General features: G+C 39.7%; 1 protein-coding gene and 1 long non-coding RNA gene across 5 annotated transcripts; one reads left to right on the top strand and one right to left on the bottom strand.

The window, feature by feature from the left end:
• Positions 1–3: 3 nt before the first annotated feature.
• ikbkb (inhibitor of nuclear factor kappa B kinase subunit beta) lies at positions 4–18,331 on the bottom strand. 3 transcript variants are annotated; one of them, XM_040154949.1, is made up of 22 exons: positions 18,113–18,331; positions 15,873–15,994; positions 13,296–13,390; positions 10,333–10,453; positions 9,342–9,411; positions 7,681–7,769; positions 6,915–7,004; positions 6,700–6,824; positions 6,022–6,129; positions 5,797–5,926; positions 5,403–5,597; positions 5,182–5,296; positions 4,662–4,785; positions 4,406–4,557; positions 4,181–4,242; positions 3,948–4,048; positions 3,799–3,848; positions 3,580–3,715; positions 2,777–2,924; positions 2,322–2,419; positions 1,785–1,878; positions 4–1,653 (listed from the first exon to the last, which is right to left on the bottom strand). In XM_040154949.1, exons 2-22 carry the CDS (start codon positions 15,975–15,977, stop codon positions 1,594–1,596), a joined length of 2,268 nt encoding a protein of 755 aa, XP_040010883.1. In that variant the 5' UTR covers positions 15,978–15,994; positions 18,113–18,331; the 3' UTR covers positions 4–1,593. The 3 variants fall into 3 exon arrangements, with proteins under 3 accessions (XP_040010883.1, XP_040010884.1, XP_040010885.1); XM_040154950.1 differs by having other exon boundaries at positions 3,580–3,679; positions 18,113–18,329; XM_040154951.1 differs by lacking the exons at positions 4–1,653; positions 1,785–1,878; positions 2,322–2,419 and having other exon boundaries at positions 2,814–2,924; positions 3,580–3,674; positions 18,113–18,330.
• Positions 1,566–2,941, top strand: LOC120805093. 2 transcript variants are annotated; one of them, XR_005709500.1, is made up of 4 exons: positions 1,566–1,670; positions 1,989–2,059; positions 2,313–2,452; positions 2,828–2,941. It is a non-coding gene; the product is annotated as an uncharacterized LOC120805093 (long non-coding RNA). The 2 variants fall into 2 exon arrangements; XR_005709501.1 differs by having other exon boundaries at positions 1,963–2,059.
• Positions 18,332–18,368: the final 37 nt, after the last annotated feature.

Below are 18,368 nucleotides of genomic sequence, written 5' to 3'. Positions count from 1 at the left end.
GGAAATTAATAAAAGAAAACATCACTTACAGTACAATAAAGCACTGTATTCAAGATGAAAAATTCAATTTTGTTTTAAAAATGATGATAGAAAAATGTTTCAAATTCTGACATTACAATCTTAACACCATAGAGTATGCACGCAAGTAGACATCAAGACATCACTGACACTTGATAATGTAACATCTCACGTCACTTTGTATGATCTATATACATTAAAGTCTACCTCCAGTAGGTGGGATTAAAATAGGCACAGCTTTGAAGCAAAGTGTGAAAAAATGATACAGCGGTACAACATCGTATTGTAGAAAGTCATATCTAAAATATACAGATTAAAATATAATGGAGGTAAAATTAATTACTGCTGTAGAATGTAGTCATTTTAGTAACTGTTTTCACAGTTCTACAAAAATAAATAAATGTGACTATTTTTGCATTTGCATAGTTTTAATGAAGCGAGGACATGTTTCAAAACCAGTTATGGTTTAGACCATAAATCATCTGTGTTATCGCCATCTTGGACCAAGCCAAGAGAGTCACGGGATATGTTTGTGTTGTCTTCACTATGGCTACAAACATTACCGCATACCCAACATCTCTGACATGGTCTCAACATGAATTTAACTTTATAACCTTTGCAACTCTTAAAAATGATTGCAGGGATACTGCTGTGTACCATATTGTACGGGTGTTCCTGATATTGTGTCCACCCTCCATATAATTATCTGTGGATGGAAAAAAATTAACACATTCAAACAGGCATTCAGAATACAGTTATTATAGTTTCCCATTTTGTTCAATGATTGTCTTACTATAATAAAAATTGCAATAAAAAAAAAAAAAAAAAATGGTCCAGCAAGAAACACATTTTGGCACATAACAAATAGTTCAAGGCAGAGATAGAAATTAACAGAAATTTTAACTGAAACCCATTATTTTTTAATTTGTGATGAGTCTTAAAATACAATCTATAGTTTTCAAATAAAAAGTCCACCAAACATGGTGAAACAAATGTAAAAAAATATATAGTTTCAAATCTAAGACGGAAATATTTCTGGTTACAATTCTGTAACACACTACTGACATTCACAAATTCTCTCGTATGTAAATTTGAGGATAAATTTGCTCTTTGTCTGTCTCAGCTATTTCAAGATCCAGTTTGAAGCTTTGTACAGTCTGCACACCCCTCCGCATACTGTAAAACTGTGGGAATGTTCTGACCGGGATTTTATAAACAGTTTAAGTTTAAAATCAATTCTGTAGGATCATCTGACAAAATCAGTGGAATGGTTGATCTTTGCATAATGAGGTGCAATTTTACCTCAACTTACTCAATGGTTCTCCTAAACTTACGGATAGGTAAATAAATAGTAATTCTCTTCTAACTTTCTCTCATATCAATCGTTATCGGAGTTAGAACTGGCTTCAGTGCTCTAAATACTGGGACTCCCTAATCTCATTAAGTAAGTATCTGCCAGCAGGTGTCATTCACATTGTCACACAGAACAGCTGGTGCTACATCCCCATGTAGTGTGACATCCCATCCACACAGAGGCAGTACAGTATCACATGTATTCAAAGAATGAAACCCAATTTAGGAGAGGTCACTGGAGAAACTCTGGCCTCCATGCAGCCACGTCCACTCCCTCAACATCTAGGACAAAAACCAAGGTTGGTGATTTTAATAGTTTTCCACATGATTCTGAGAAAAACCAATAAAAGCTGCTTGGCATTAAAACAAGACAAGTATAAGAGCTGAAGGAGGGAGTGTGAGCATGTATGTACCTCCATACTGTTTTCTGATTCCTGGATGGTGTCATGCAGCAAACTCTGGAGTCGACTCTCAAACGTCCGGCTCTGCTCCACAAGAGACTCGTCACTGCAGACACACCCAAAGCTTGATTCGTGACTCATGAAAGATGTTACTCGTGCCTCTGATAAAAGTTTATCTGTGTTTATACAGGATATGTTATTTGTGCCTTCCCAAAGGTTCCAGCGATGATGTCTGTTTTTAAACGAACATGGGCAGTGCCCGAGTGTGTGAAAGCAGAATTAAAGTGGTGAGTTTGTGGGAGATCATCTGTATACAAAGAAAACTTCCACAAATTTGACTTGAGTAGTTGCCGGATGTATTTAAAACCAAAAAATGAAATGAATGAAATGAAATTGTGTGCCAATATTTGTGTGCCTGAGTGAAATGTCAAGTAATTTTTTTTTTTCTGTAGCGCTTCATAACATTTAAAGAAAATGACTCTTAGAACCTGAATGGAAAGCGACCTTTAAACCCCAGTGTGTGGTATGTGTTTGTGAAAGTGCACTCACAGCTGCTGTAAACTTTGTCTGGGGGTAAGAAGAGGCGGCACTGACGAGGGGGTTCGTAATCCATCGGGACTACCACTTACTGGGCTGCGAACTTTACTCTACACAAGAAAAGACGATGCACTTTATTCTGTGTAAGTTAATACAGTATACAACACCTGCTTATTGTGGAAGACGTGATGAAACAAATTCTTATGGTAATAATATTGACTGGGCTTTTGGTGAGTATTGGAGTAAATACAATATTCACTTAGTGTAAGTGGTCTTTGAGAATTAGGTCAATTCAACCAAAGTGAAACCTGTCAAAATTTGCGTACCTGCTGATATTCTATGATTATTAATTGTGGCTATACTCATATTCTACTACTTTTAACAGGGATGCCTGTTAAAAGCAATTAACAGGCATCCCTTGAAGGAGAGCAGTACATCGAGAATGTGAGCAGTTCGTGTGTCCTCACACAGGCAACTTTGAGCAGGTTCCACAGCTCCCTCTGTCGCTTCTCCTGCAGACTCATCAGGACTTGTTCGCTCTCTGCCATCTTCTGGACCACGCCCTCCACCTTCGGCAGCAGCTCCATCACACGCTGACGGCAAACTGCTGTCTTACTGTACAGCACACACAAGAATAGTGGCTCAACACAGAAGAAGAAATTTACCTCTTATATTACAATATACAGGTTGTTATTATGATTAATGAATCAGCTATGAATTATTATGGATAACTAATAATCTTTTGATATTTACATAAAAAGTTTTTGGGTTGCCATGTTGTGAACAGTCTCCTCCCACTATCTGACAACCACTCACATCTATAAGAAAGTCCCAAGTCGTCATTAATGACTTAAAAACATTTATAACCACACATTCGCTGTTTTAATGTAGAATGAAAAACTTTCGTTAAGAAAGGGTTTTGATTTTTTTTAAACTTTAAAAGAAGCAATCAATACAGTAGGCATGCAGGCAATTGGCCCCAATCTTGCTCTAAATAACCACAGTAGTGATCATAAGTATGACTATTTCTGGCAACATCTTGCTTCATTTTCATACGGATGCACAAGTTCTCAAATAGGAGGTAATGCAGTGCAGAGCCGCTTAAGACTCATTCAGTTCACCAACCCAGATTTTCCTAAACACAATGACATGCTCTATTGGTTATTCTTCAAAAGGTGGGCTTGGTCTTTGAAAGACTGGGAAATGAGCCCTGGTTTATCTGACCTGGGAACTGTTTTCAGAGAAAATATTGTGTTTTGTGCGTGAGAACCTGAGGTGTGTGTAGAAGTCTCTAAGCTTCCTCTCGTAGAACTGCACGGCCTGAAGCACCAGGCGCACCACCTCCTGACTGTCCCCTGAACACCTCTGGTCTGAGCAGGGAGAGGGAAAAGGAAAAGCCAGAGGAACTTAAAACGGAGGATTATTTTCACATGGAAACACCATAACCAGTGTTATGTAAGAAGTGAACAGATGCGTGAAAAATCCAAACCTCTGGGTTTCTCTCTGAGTTTACGGAACAGCTCCATGGCCTTTCCTTCTCTGAGGACCAAAGAAGGGAAGTGAGCAGGGTGAAAGATCACAAACCAGATGTTTTTGTTGCTTTCATTGTTTTTAAGGTTGAGTTTGGTTCAGACTTACAGTGTGTCCAGGGCCTCTCCACTCCTCCACGGCTGCCTCTGCACATCCACTATGTCTGGCTGCAGCTGCATCATCTCTTCTTCCAGTTCACTCACCTTGGCCTGGGCACCCACACTTGGCTTTCAGTTTTTTTATAGAACAAATGAATAATCCTTACACACACACACACACACACACACACACACACACACACACACACACACACACACACAAAGAGAAACAAACTCAACTACCTGACCACAGCTGACAGCAGTTTGCTCCATCTCCCTCCACACGCAGAGGAGTTTCTCTGACGCTAGAAAACGAAAAAGACTATCATTAGTCAGTGGCAAACTGTATTGCTCTAGACATTCACATGCACTTTCTACCAGGGGTAAAAGCAATAGACAACCCATTTAAGATACAAATAATTATGACTTTAAATGACTACTTTTATGACTTTTTTTTTGACATAATACCGATCCCAGTGGCTGTCTGCTCCTGATATTTGTCCATGTCTATGTGAAGGCTAGTGGTGAAGAAGTCCAGCTTGGCTGTGAGTCTCTGGTACATGGACACCATCTCATTCTTCTGTTTGGACAGTGAAGAGTTGTGCCTCAGCAAGCTCATGCTGAAAGAAAGAGGAAGAGAAATGCGTTTTGTTATTTTTTAACAAACAGTTAATACATGTGTGTGCTGCGTGCGGGAGGTTGTGTGTGTCTTTGTGTGTCGTACATGGCAGCTTTCTGCCCCTGCTGCAGTCTTTGCCAGTCTTCCTTCAGCGAGCGGATGGTGTGCCATGCCTGGCCGCAAGTCCTCCTCAGAGGGCTGTAAGCCAGAAGGTGCTTTGGGTCATTTTCTATGAGAAAGACAGACACAGACAAAGAAAGACCCGCACGCACACACAGATAAAGTCAAAAAAAAGCAAAGGATGTTTATTTAGATCTTATTTTACTTTTTTTTTTTTTTAGCTTATTTACTTATTTTAAAAACCAAATGCAAAATCTCCACTGCAAAATCTACTAAAGGAACCCTGAGAGAATAAACGTCTTAGTCGTAATTGCTTGATTATTTTGTCATTTTACGTTTTTGTTTTTTTCGGCAAAAATGTTCATAGTGTTTACACCACTAAAGCACATCCAACTGAACTCACTGACATATGCATACAGATGAAAAAAAAAAAACATCACAAAAAAAAAAGATATTGTCGACATTGTACTTTTTAATATCCTTAATTGAGAACAGACTAACTTACGAACGAAGCGGATGTTTTCTGGGAGGGTGCGAGGAGCAAACTGGGGCTCATAACTGCAAGAGGAGCGATCAAACAGGAAGACCAGAGGCAAGTCTGTCCGTCGACCATCTATTTCCTACAGACGCAGATTATATTAATACTATGACTCAGTCCATTATCACATTGTGTAGTTAAATATTCTGTGAAGGCACTGTGTGCACTGTGTTTGTGTTACAGATTACCGTGTAATCTATGGCACACTGCGTGGCCAGCCCGTTAGGCTCTAAGGCTAATCCCGCCTCCAGCAGCAGCTCCTGATTGGCCGCAGGGATGTCGGTGTCTTTTTCTATTCTCAGCTGCAGGTCGGCCACAGTCTCATTGTCGGAGACTGAGTATGTCAGGATCTTCGCGGACATCATGTTTAGGACATGAACCAGCTGAGGGAAATGAGAAGGATTAAGCACATGAAGACAGAACAAGTACATGTGTTGGTCTAAGCAAACGAAAAAGGTGCGCAATCCCTTGAAATTCCACCAAACTTTAAAAGTTAGCAGTGGCGCCAGACAACATGACAAAATGTCCACATGGGGGAAATGACACAGCGAGAGGAAAAATTGACTGAATTACTCCATTAACCTTGAGCTGCAGTATGATCTCTAGCTGGGAGAAGCAGTCACTGGGCGTAGCTTCGTGGTCTTTGCCTCTCTCCTGAGGAGACCACTTTAACATCAGCTGTAGCCACCTCTCCATTTTCTCTAATAACAGACTGTCAAACAAGAGTTAACACATTAGACTGAGATGATAAGGGTCTTCAATTATTATTTTTATGTGCATGTGTGGGTCTGTCACAGATAAAATCACCTGTTGAGGTTGTTGGGCTGAGGCAGATGTTTGGAGAAGCGGACTTCCCCTGAGAGGTCCTCATAGACAACAATATCATCATCCTGCTTCAGCCTCAGTTTATTGTGCCTAAAAAGGATACAGGTGGATTATATGGGAGAAAAGCTCTAAAAATTTAGGCTTGGCTTGCATAGCTTTGTCTTTTTGTGAGTGTACAAATGTTTTTTTCCCCCATTTTATCCTCAGTCTGATAGTTGTAATTTCTGACTACGGCTCCATACAATAATGGGAGTGTATTTTTCCTCTATGTAACCCAGCCCCCTGTTGAGTTTCATATCTTTCATTTATCATATTAGCAAAGAAAAAGGGGCATTGAAACCCATATATTTTGCAATTCTTTGCCTTGGCAACTTCCGATTATTTATATATTCATTGTGTGTTAAAATCCATTCATGTAACAATAATATTGATTTGGAATTAAGCGTATCATTGCTTAACATTCAAAAATGTAAATGTTCAGCTTATTTTGCAAAAGCTAGTCTATAATCACAGAGGCCCAAAAGCAAAAAAAAGAGAAAATGAGATTTGGAGGGTCAAATTATAGAAATTTTGAAATGTGTCACCCTCAGACTAGTTTTGAAAAACATGAATTTACTTCCTTACTGATGACTTTTGTCAATTTTTGAAAGGTTGCACTACCAGGGAACAGGCTGCCAGGTCGGTAAGAAGGGGCGAAATCCTGTGATACACTCAAACACCAAAGTCCCGAAGCTCCAGTAGTCCACAGTGACGGTGTACTTCTGCCTCTCAATGAGCTCGGGAGCCTGAAAGATGGAAGGAAAAGACACAGCTTTTACTAGAGTACACTAAGGAAATGATGTGCAAAACACGTTCAACTATGTTTCATCACTTACTAAGTACTGCAGTGTTCCCACAAATGATGTGCAAAGGCTGCTCTGGTCCAGCTCTTTAGCATAGCCTAGATCTATGATCTTGTGGATCAACTAAGATTAGGGGAGAGAGCAGAGAAAAAGATATTGTCAGCAAAATTGTATCCTGTAAAGAAATGGATAACTTGAAGGAATAGTTCCACATTTTGTCAAAATGTCAAACTATTCCCTTAAATCCTGAGTGACTCAAGAACAGATGAGCAAAAGCCCCAAAAACCAAAAAATAAATCTGTATGCTGGATTTACTGTTTCTCTAGCGTGTAGGACAAAAAGAAGTGTTTGTGTAAAACAATAAACTTAATGCAGATAAAGTTTGTTTTGTTAAAATTCTATAAACACAGCAGTGTGCATAAACATGAACAATGACCTTTTTAATACGTCTAGCCTTGGTTATATAACATGTTTCATGTTCCTTGGTCCTATTGCAGCATGTTATGATTTGTTATAATAAACAACAGGGGGGCCAAAGAGGAAGGTAAGAGCAAGGCAATCTCACACGTTCCCCGTAACTGCAAGGATAACTGAAGGGACTGACTTTTCCCACATTAGAAATTCAGTGCAGCAAAGTTGTGCACAGCTTATGAGCATAAACATGTGGACATGAGGGAGACGAGTCTCCTGCCCTTAACCCACATGACCCACATTGAGGCAAAAAGCCGTTATATGACCTCAGTGTGGTGGTTTGGGTGTATTCGTCATAACAAGATGGTTCAAAGGGTCCTTAACTCACTCTCTTCTCTCCCTGCTGCAGCACAATGTTTTCCGGCTTCAAATCTCTGTGGATGATCCTCTTCTTGTGGAGGTAGGTCAGAGCTGAAGCTGAGGGAAAAAAGGAGCGAGCAGTGATGACTAAGTCACAGGACGTCAATGGTGCATATACTCAGGTCAACCACAAAGAGCACTCCAACTGATTAAGGGTCGCACTCCTATAACATTGGTGGATTCACGACAGTTTAAAAATAGAATAATCAAAACCAATGTAGCAGAACCAGAGATATCTTCTTTTTTCCCCCCATGTATTCTTTTACTTTGTCAAAACCTGGTGCCTACATCAGCCCGCATAACATTTCGACTGCTGATAGTCACTCTGTTAGTAACGGCTAATGAAGCTTCGAGCCTCGAGCAGACTACAAACGTTGACGCACGCTCCACACCCGAAGATTTTACTTCATTTTCAAAATTTCAGCCATGCGACAATGACTCAAGTCTTGTCACTTGAGGCAATTCACTGCCCTCTCTGGTTAGAAGTTTCGGCTGTGTCTCACCTCTGATCAAACCCAGCATAACGGATGGATGTGGTCAGAACTCAAAGGTGATGTCACGGTGTACTGACACACCCTGAAGTACACAGAGGGCATTACTTAACTTTTTAAAAAGCAAGTTAACAGTGGCTGAAGGTCTCGTGTTTGCCGACTTCCCGTGGACTAACGTCTCACTTTACCGCGCTGATATAAAGATGTACTCCAGCAGCCTGGGACATCTCTGCTGGGTGTGGTTACAGGTGCAACAAAGCAGGACGGGTAAGACAGAAGTGAAACCGGCTTGAAACTTTTAACCAGAGAGGACAGCTTTTCAGCCTGGTGGTTAAGTAACTCTTAAATAAGACTTATAAGAGGATAAGACTCGTATATTCATACTTTAGTCTTTAATCTATTGTAACTGTAACTGTAAAAGTCGAACAGGTTTTGTCTCAATGTATCACTGAAACTATAATGTCCCTTCACTTGCGTCAACAAGGGTGACTAGTGTGTGTGCTGGCAAATGAGAGTTCAATGAAGCGGAAGTCATAACCTTTGGGCACCTGAATGTATTTGTGTGTGTGTGTGTGTGTGTGTGTGTGTAATTGTTTGTATGGGTGTGTGGGCGAGAGTGTGAGTTTGTGGGTGTAGAAATGCATGCCTGTGTCTTTTCCCCCTCACTCGTGAAGCAGTAAGGGGGATCACTCATTATCAGGAAACGTCCACCAGTGGGTAACAGGAAAAGGAGTTTCTGTGTGAGTAAGTGTCTGTGTGTGTGCATCCTAGTCTACTCTACTCTCCACTCCAGATATGTAATACGTGCCATATGTGTCCTCTCTCAAACCTGTTTATACAGCATGTGATTATACTCTGCGTTGCTGTTGTGAGCGTTTGTACATTATGTTTGTGAAAATGAGCGCAAGAGTCCGATTGTTGACATAAGCCTGCCTGAGTGTGTGTAGCAGCAGTGGTGACTAAGAGGTCGTTGGTCAATGGTCATTGGTGACATCATGAAGCTGGTCACCAGGACGACTTACTCCATTCTGCAGGAAACTAATCACACTGCCAGCTCGCTCAATCAATCTCTCTCTAATCTAATTTCAAGATTTCATGATAGTCAAATTGAATTTTGGGGATCCAGCAGGATACTTACAAATGTCACGTAACAAAATCAAAACGGAGCCCTCCCTCATTCCACAGCAGTTCTCCAAGAGGTTCAGATACTGCAGAGAGCACAAACACATAAACCTGATACTTTAATAATATAAACCATGGGAAGAAAACGAAACAAGCCGACACAAGATTAGCAAAGGGTTTATTAATCTGCCTTATTTTATTAATGTTTTAGAACTTTCTGCTCTTTTATTCATCAATAAAACAGCTATTTCCCCTTTTTATAAGAGATCTGACATACATCGAAGGACATGAATGGGCTCCGATTAAAGCAGAAAACAAATCACAGCTTTTTTTTTTTCCCATAAGGCATTTCGGCACTGTTAATCTGATTTTTTAAGAAGCATTTCCGGTCACGAATTGGAAAATCGAAAATTTGATTTGATTTACTTTAAAAAATATATTTTTGAAGCGTTCCACTGCTGGAAACCTGTGGCAGGCCTGGCAAAAGAGGACGGTGCTGTTTTACGCTCTCTCCGTCCTCACTAACCACTCCATCTGCCCCCAAACTCGACTGCCTAGTTCTTGACCATCTGGGATGCTCTGAAATTTTTATGACACTGTGGTTTGTGATGCTTGGCATTTTCCTCTTCTGCTGGGTGCCCGGTGCCAGCATCGCCTCAGGCTGCATACTTCAGATTAAAAACTGCCCCGGATTTCTCCCGCAGAATGAACTGCAAGCGATCGCCTGATTTTTTTGTAGGACATTTTGCTGAAAGACCCTAATGATTTATGAACCTTATATACACAAGAAAAGCTGTGAAGGTTCACACAGCCAAACTATATTCAGGCCTGGTGCTGAGAGAAAGAGTCATCAAAAGTAATGCAAAAAGGATTATCAACACGCATGATTACTCCTCCTTATTCATTTATTGTGATTCAACACTTTGGCCCAAAGGTCTTCGAGTCCGATCCAGTACCCTTAATCACATATGTGCACACACTCTCCCAGACATATCACAGACTTTTACCTTTCTCAGATCTCCTCCCTGGCAGTACTCCATGGCCAGCAGTGGCAGGTCATTGGTGGCCACAAGTTTCTGCATACCTTCAGGAACCTCTCTGGCTGCAACAACGTTAACATGATCCAACCTGAGTGAGTAAGGATGAGCATATATCAGTTAGTGAGGCTGCACATGTATCAAGTATCATATTTTTATCTTTACTTTGAATTAACACATTGCCAAAAGCTGCCATATTAGATGCCTGAGATTTATAAAGAAGGTAGCTTGTGCTGCACTTATAATAGAGTCTAATAGGGTCAACTCCCCCCTTTGCAATGTTTGAAATTAATTTGATTATTAAAGAAACTCTGTGAAACATTTACAAATCTAGATCTAGACCCATGCTTTCCAATCCTTTTGGCTTTTAACCCATTAAAATGAAGCACTGTCTACTTGCAACTCTGGTTGCATATGTCAATAGGTTGTGAGTTCTTCTGCTTCTGAAGTGAATTTTTTTGTTGTTGTATTCGAAAAGGTTTTAGAGGCCTAAAGACGTAAAATTATCCAACATTATCCAACAAGTCACAAGAAGAAAAAAAATTAGAGAAAATTTGCAAAAAAATAAGTAGGATTTTGTGCAGCAAAAATATGTTTTTTTGTTTTCCTATTGTGCTGCTCTTCTCATGACCCGTCAGACTTATTTTGTGACAGGTTGGGAAGTACTGATCTTGACCAACCGATCAGAGATGCACACTTATAATTTTGTTTTCTTGCATCTCTTCTCCATCGCAGTGGCGAACAAATTTTCCTGCTCCTGCCTCAGAGTCTGTGTTCTGCATCTTCGGGGCCAAAGTTAAGTCATTGTAACATTCACCCTCCTCCTTCCGCTCTTTGACGTGCTGTAATACTTTCACTGTTTCTTATTCTTCACTATCTCATAACTCTGAAAAAATGTGTTTCTGATTGTCCCAGGGTCACGCCCTCTCTAAAAAAAAAGCAAAGGTGAAATTTAAAGATAACGACCTCAAATGGATACCAGATCCACCAAGGAACTGACTCACACTGAAACCCTAACATTGTAGCGCATGTGATCAAGGTGTTGTTACAGCTACGATAACAGGAGACAGAAGATAGTCTTCGCTAGAGTAAAAGGGTATTATCAGTCATGAGCATGTTTTTTTTCCCCTGCTGAGTTATAGGGTTTGGTCAAATTGCTTAACAATCAAACAAACCTAAACAGGATTAGAAGTAGTATAGTCATATTGTGTTACTATAGGGCCCTCTGATCCAGGGGATACACGTGCTACATACTATACATGATCTGATGTGGGAAACCTCTCATCTTTGTTTTGCCTCATTTGAAAACCTTTTGGATAGTGGATAAAATCAGACTTAGAGAGGGTGGGATGAAACAGTGAGCCTGCACGAGATCGCAGATAAATACTTGTTTTTTTTCTCTGGGTTTCGACTTAAACATTTTGCAGATGAAACAGTAATGCAATACAACACATCATAACTCAAAGTGATGTGCTTTTCAGTATATGTGCATGTGTACAAACGTGTTTAAGTAGCTATAAATCTGTAAATGGTAGGTTGCCATGTATGAGTGCCCTGCCCTGTGGTTTTTCCACGAGTCGAGCGTGGGCGCATGGGAGGGCTGTGGTTGTGTCCGTCTGAAAACAACACACTTGTTAAATTGGGACTAGGAAAGAAATGGTTTTATACTCATGTTTGCACCAGCAAATGACAAAACACACACACACACACACACACATCTTGCATCTGTCAGATGATCAAAACCAACATGACCTGCCTTTCAACACCATTGACCCGACACCAAAACTGAAACCGTTAATAGACAACACAGACGTGTGTAGAAAAGATACACAACAATAATCCAGAGCAAGATGAGGAGGCGGCACATTACCCTGTCAGAAATAACCACCAAAAGACCAAAATAACCCAAACGTCCCTGTTGTTCTAATTGTTTAATGTCTTGTGTGATTGAACTATTTCAGGATATAAATTCAATTTTTGTATTTGGAGAAAACTTGTGAAACAGATGGGCAAGTAAAAGTCAAATGTCAAACTCCTGAACACTCAGCTTGGAATATACTATAGTGAGTCACAACAAGTCAAATCAAAACTTGTCTCACATGCCAAAACTGGCTTTAAGGCAAAGTATGAAGGTTTACGTGGTGAAGAGAAACGGAAAAATACATTTTCTTCAGCCAAGCTAAAAAAAAAAAACAACTTAATGTGTGACACATTAAGATGCATCACTGCGGAAGAGAATCCTGAAACTTTTGTAAACAGCGGCACAAGCTTAGGTAACATGCCACGGTGAAGGAAAAAACTAACAAAACAGTTAGGAAATCCGGTGTTTTTTACTCCCTACATGTAACAGACCAAAAATCTGGTGACCGATTTGTTCAAGCCTGTTCTGTACTGACACATAAGACACATAACATCACCGCCTGTAATCATCTGTAACAGTAAAACTGTGAACAACAAGATAATTTCAACGGACTGTAACGTTTGTACTTTTTACCAAAACTTAAATGAACGTCTGACTCTATGAAAAGTGTATAATGTCATGATCTTAGCATGACCTTAAGATAGGTCCTGCTTCATTATCTAACCCTGACACCATGACCTGTGTCAACATCTGGTATATAGCTGCAAATAGTAAATACTGACTGGATTGCGTCTGGGTGTCCTAGTGGTTAAGAAACATACATACAACATACAACAGGGAGCTTTGTTGCAAGTAATCCCCCTCTCTCTTCTTCTTCACTGGGATCTACTGTATCTAATAATGGCAAACTCCCAAAGAAAAGGAATACTGGTTGGCGTTCAAGGGTCTGGGCAAAAGCTGTCACGTGTCTGCTACGTGTCCTGTACAAGACTGGTATTTGACGGTGGAAAATGAAGGGCGGTTTTTCTCTGGGGCCCTTTCGTAGGCTGATGCGTGTTAAAGTGAAGCCGACCTCTTCATTATCTGGATCTCCAGACACCATCTCTCTTTGTTTCTCTCGCTCAGCTCCTGACGGCACTGCTTTATGGCGATCTGCTCCTCTGTGTCCTGAAAGCACACACACAAACACACACACACACACACACACACACACACACACACACACACACACACACACACACACACACACACACACAGAATGCTGGTTTAAATATTATCTACAGGCATTCCCCAAGGAGGGGAAATTAATGTTGCTCTTCAGTAGCTTATTACCACCAACAGTCTTCAGGTGGCCATGATCAAAGTACAGTAGATTGTAAATTGTGGTTTAGAATTCTGAGTAGCAAACTAGAAGCAAAAACATTTCTCTAAAAATTTAAAGTAGGCCTGATGGTTGGGAATTTATGTTATAGATCACTTCGTGTTTACATATAGGGCTGCAAATAATGATTATTTTCATAATCAATTAATCTGCTCATTATTTCTCAATTTATCTATTAATCATTTGCTCTATAAAACAACAGAGAACAGTGGCAAATGTCCATCACAATTTCGTAGGACTCAAGGTGACATCTTCAGATTTGTCCAACCGACATAATGAAATACAAAGGTATAGTTAATTTACCATGATGCCAAGACAAGAAAAATCAGGGATCATTAAATGTTTTCTTCCAGTTTCACAGACAATTGACTTAAATGATTATTTGATTATTAAAGAAGTTACAACTTAATTTTCTGTCGATTGGAATGATTAGTTATTCAGCTAATCATTGCAGCTGTATTGATATTATTTTCCATGACCTAACAGAAATGCAGCAGTTACATCTCATTTTTGGCCTCAAATCAAAACATTTCTTCTTCATTAGTACTTTTACAATACACATTACAGACACTACATAGCAGTGAAAACTTTTGAATAATGTTTTTAACCACTTAAATACAATGTAAATGATATTCTTCAGCATGACCAATGTGGCTTTTAAAAACTTTATATCTTTCCAGGAGGCCCTATGGTAAGGTATTTCTGATGGTAATAATCGGAGTCAGACATATAATGAAAAGAGAGGGGATGGAGTGCAAACCATGACACACAGACGTGACGTGCACGGTGACACCTTTGCCTGCAGAGCACTAAACACTAGCGGTACATTTAACTACTTGCCAAAAATGACGAGCAACACGTGTGCACCTCCCTCCGTTTCTCATGGCATCATCAAGGGAGAGGCTCCCACCGTGCTTCGCATAATGTAATCTGTGAACTAATAATAGCCCACATCATTGTCATTGATACAGGAAGTTTAGTCATCAACATGCAGGCAGTGCCCTGCTCAGTTTCGTCATTTTCCTCCTGTGTTTTCCCATTACCTCCTACAGCCCAGTCCGCAGTGGCACTGACAATCAGCGCTGTGTAAACTGTTAGACAACACATCACTTGTTTTTGAACGCTACGTCCTTGATTACTGTAAATAGCAGTAGAACTACATTATATGACAATCTAATCAAACTCCAATTGAGTGACACACATTGTTAGTCTAAAAACCTCAAAAACCGATTTCACACAGAGAAATTCAGCAAAAAAAAAAATAATGGTCAGAAATGCAGCTACTAAGGCAGCGGTCAACAGACATTGTGGTTATGAAAACAAAGTGGTTATGTAAAAATCTCTTATATTTGAAACTGCGAGAGAGATCATATTCACTACAGTTTCTGACTCACTATCGCTTGTGCTGTATAACTAAATTCAAATGATGGTGCCACCTGGCTCAATGAAAGCTCTAAGTTTGCCTTGGACAGGAAGAGGAAGGTCCACTAAGCGGGCGTGTTCATATTCCCATAGTGTCCTCATCCTGTGACTTAGAGTGATATCATTACAATAGACACCGGTTTTTCTGGACTGGATGCAAAAAGAAGACCGCTTCCTGGACTGATGTCATACTATTTTCAAAAATGGTGCAGGTGAAAACCAATTCTGAAGCTTCAAGCAAATTCTCTATTTGAGCACGCTGGCTTTTATTTGTGAACTGTTGTTATGCCATTGTGGTTATGTGGTGACTGTTTTTGATTCAGATGCAAAAAGTTCAATTTAATCAATTTGTATCATGCTTTTACCTTACAATATTAATCAACTGGTAAAAAAAAAAAAACAAGACACAAAAAAATAACTTTACCAATGAAACTGTCAGTTGCACATGGAAAATAGGATGTTTTATGTACAATGTGAGTTCTTTTCACTGTAATTTTAAGAGGGCACTTTGTAGTTCCAAGATTTATTTGTAAATACGAAAAGAAAGTCTTTTAATATGTATTGGTTTTTATTGCCTCAAGTGGTTTTATTTATTGGTTAACTTGACAAAATTGACATTTTTTTAAACAGTTTTCATTTTGAGGAAGTGTTAATTGCACTGATGATGACGTTGTTGATTTCGGCTGGGGAATACCGGCAGGGACACTTACATTATCTTCCATCTGAGCACTTAAAATAATTTAACACTTTTAGTCAGCCTGACACCTTGTTATTTAAACATACTCTTTCCAGTCGCTCAGTCTACTATCGTGTCCAATCAGGGTTAAAAGTGTGTGGTTTGTGTACCTTATTTTGCCATCTGGTGACGTTTCCAAAGCCTCCAGTGCCCAGCCGCTCCTTCAGCTCCCAGGGCCCGCAGCTCTGCGGCTGCTGCAGGGGGACTCGATTCATGATCTCCTCAGCTGGTGCTACACCCAATACAACACGTAACAAGGACAAACTTAAGCACACAGTCATACTAGATGGGGAAGCAACTTCGCCATTCCCAGATCATCACCACTAGGACAGAAATGTTAAGTTTTGTCTAAGGATTGCACCAGAGAAAAAGCCTAGTTGTCATCTAAATCAAAAGAGTTTATCGTCCGTACAGTAGATATTTTAGCAACATCTCAGACTCAGTTGGTCAGGCTCAGCTCTACATCTACATTCACCCATATTTTCATCAGTCTAAGCTGTCCTATTTCATCCTTAGGTCTACCAAGGCTCAACTAGTCGTTGAGCAAGTCAGCACGCTAGCATTACCATGCTAGCGACATATATAAAAAGGTGTGTGATCATGTGCTGCTCTGAAAGTTAACATGTGTTTATAATGTTAATGTCAGCATGATATGTTAGCATTAATCTCAAAGTAAAGCTGATGCATTGGTCTGAGAATTGGCTCTAGTGCAGAAACAATCAATTGATTTATCCATCAGTGATTCCACAGAAAATGGAACCATCAACTTTGATAATCAAGTAACCGTTTAAGACATTTATCGAGAAAATGTGCCACATTCTTTGTTTCAAGCTTCAAAATTTTGAGAATTTGCCTGTTGTTTGTGACGCATATTATAAACTGAATATCTATGGGCTCATCTGGGACCTCTGGGAAATTTTAATGGATATTTTCATGATTTTCTTACATTTTATACACTAAAAAGTGTGTTGTTTATTAAACAAATTATCAACAGATTAACTGATAAGGAGAATAATCATTAGTTGAGACACCAGCCCTAACCACAGTCATTAGGATTCCTCCCGTGGAATTTCTCAAGTACATTCTATCTGGTCCATCCTCTGCTTGCCCAGAGATTTTGTTCCGGACCAAAGTTTTGGACTGGACACATCGACAGACTGACACTGACCATCGCAAAAATCTGCTGATATTAGCTTATTGAAGATAGACAAGAAAAGAAGAGAAGAACAACAAGAACAGAAGACATCTTGAAATGTCACAATAGGGAAAGCACAGGTGCAAACATCATTATAAATAACATTAATATTTAATCCATTTATTTGCCTCAGTTTCAGGGTCCCGGTACTGTGTACGCTGGCTCACTGTCACGGTTTAGTTGGACACTTGAATATACTCGAGAGAGCTTTATTGTTATTAGAAACACCTGAGTTTTACCTAAAATGCCTGCTGTGAAAATGGCCCATTGCAGTGCAGAAAATGCCAAAGGTATGTTTGAGGCAATTTAGAAAACAGTGTTGCCAGTAAAATTATTTGGTCAATATAACTGACAAGGTTATTCTTTTCTTTAACTGTAAGATGTCTTGGTTGCAGTTCCTAATTCTGAGATCCCTATATATACATAGTTGCATTCATTTTTCCCCGTTTACACGTCCACAACATATTTTTTGTGAGCGTGAAATTATCTCTTTGAGGGTCTCAGGTGCCATGTCTGTCATGTATCATGGCTCTAAGTCTGAGTTTCGGTTCACGTGGCCTCTGTCTGGGTTTATGTGCTGAAAAGCATGATAAAAATATTGTTAAAAAAAAAAAAAGGTGATCACTATCATCAACATATTTATGTGGGTTTTTCACTGATTTAATGTTGCTTATATATAAGCAATAGCAATTTCACAGACCAAATGTACATCACAGAATCTATGGAAGAGTGGATAAAGCGTTCCCTGTGTATATATATATATATATATATATATATATATATATATATATATATATATATATATATATATATATATATATATATATATATATATATATATATATATATATATATATATATATACGGATAGTTCCGGTATGCAGTAAGCAGGCTGTCTTACAGGCTGTTACCAGGCCTATTCAATACTGCACTGACAGTACATGCATCCGTCAGGCTGCTTCCTTTTCAGCCTCTATACTGTGACTATCGATCTCACCTCCCCGCTCCGAACAAAAACACGCGTCCAAACGCTAAAAGTCAACTCTCCCTGTGTTCATGTTTCACGTTTCCCCGAGCTTTAACGTACTGGTTCTCGGTATTTATCTCAATGCCGACAGGCGCTTCAACTGAAGTATCATTTCAACTAATTCCTACCTTAGACTTCGTAGGCAGCGTTCACACGCTTTCAAACCTGATTTTCTTTGACCACTGCGTTTATCTGGTCTGAGACAGAGTCAAACTTTGAACACTACAATTGTAACTTCGGAGACACAACGAATCTCAAAAAAAAAAAAAACCTCTCTACTTCCTGATCCTCGTATTTCCTATGAACCCGCCCACGGGGAGGCAGGCTCGGCGCACAGTCAGCCTGTTGGGCCGATGCAGAGGTTTTCATCTCCTGGGCGCGTAA

This window comes from Xiphias gladius, chromosome 19 (genome assembly GCF_016859285.1).
Source record: "Xiphias gladius isolate SHS-SW01 ecotype Sanya breed wild chromosome 19, ASM1685928v1, whole genome shotgun sequence".
NCBI classification, from domain to species: Eukaryota; Metazoa; Chordata; class Actinopteri; order Istiophoriformes; family Xiphiidae; genus Xiphias; species Xiphias gladius.
Note: the sequence above shows the minus strand (reverse complement) of the source record. Positions and strands in the feature narration are given on the sequence as shown.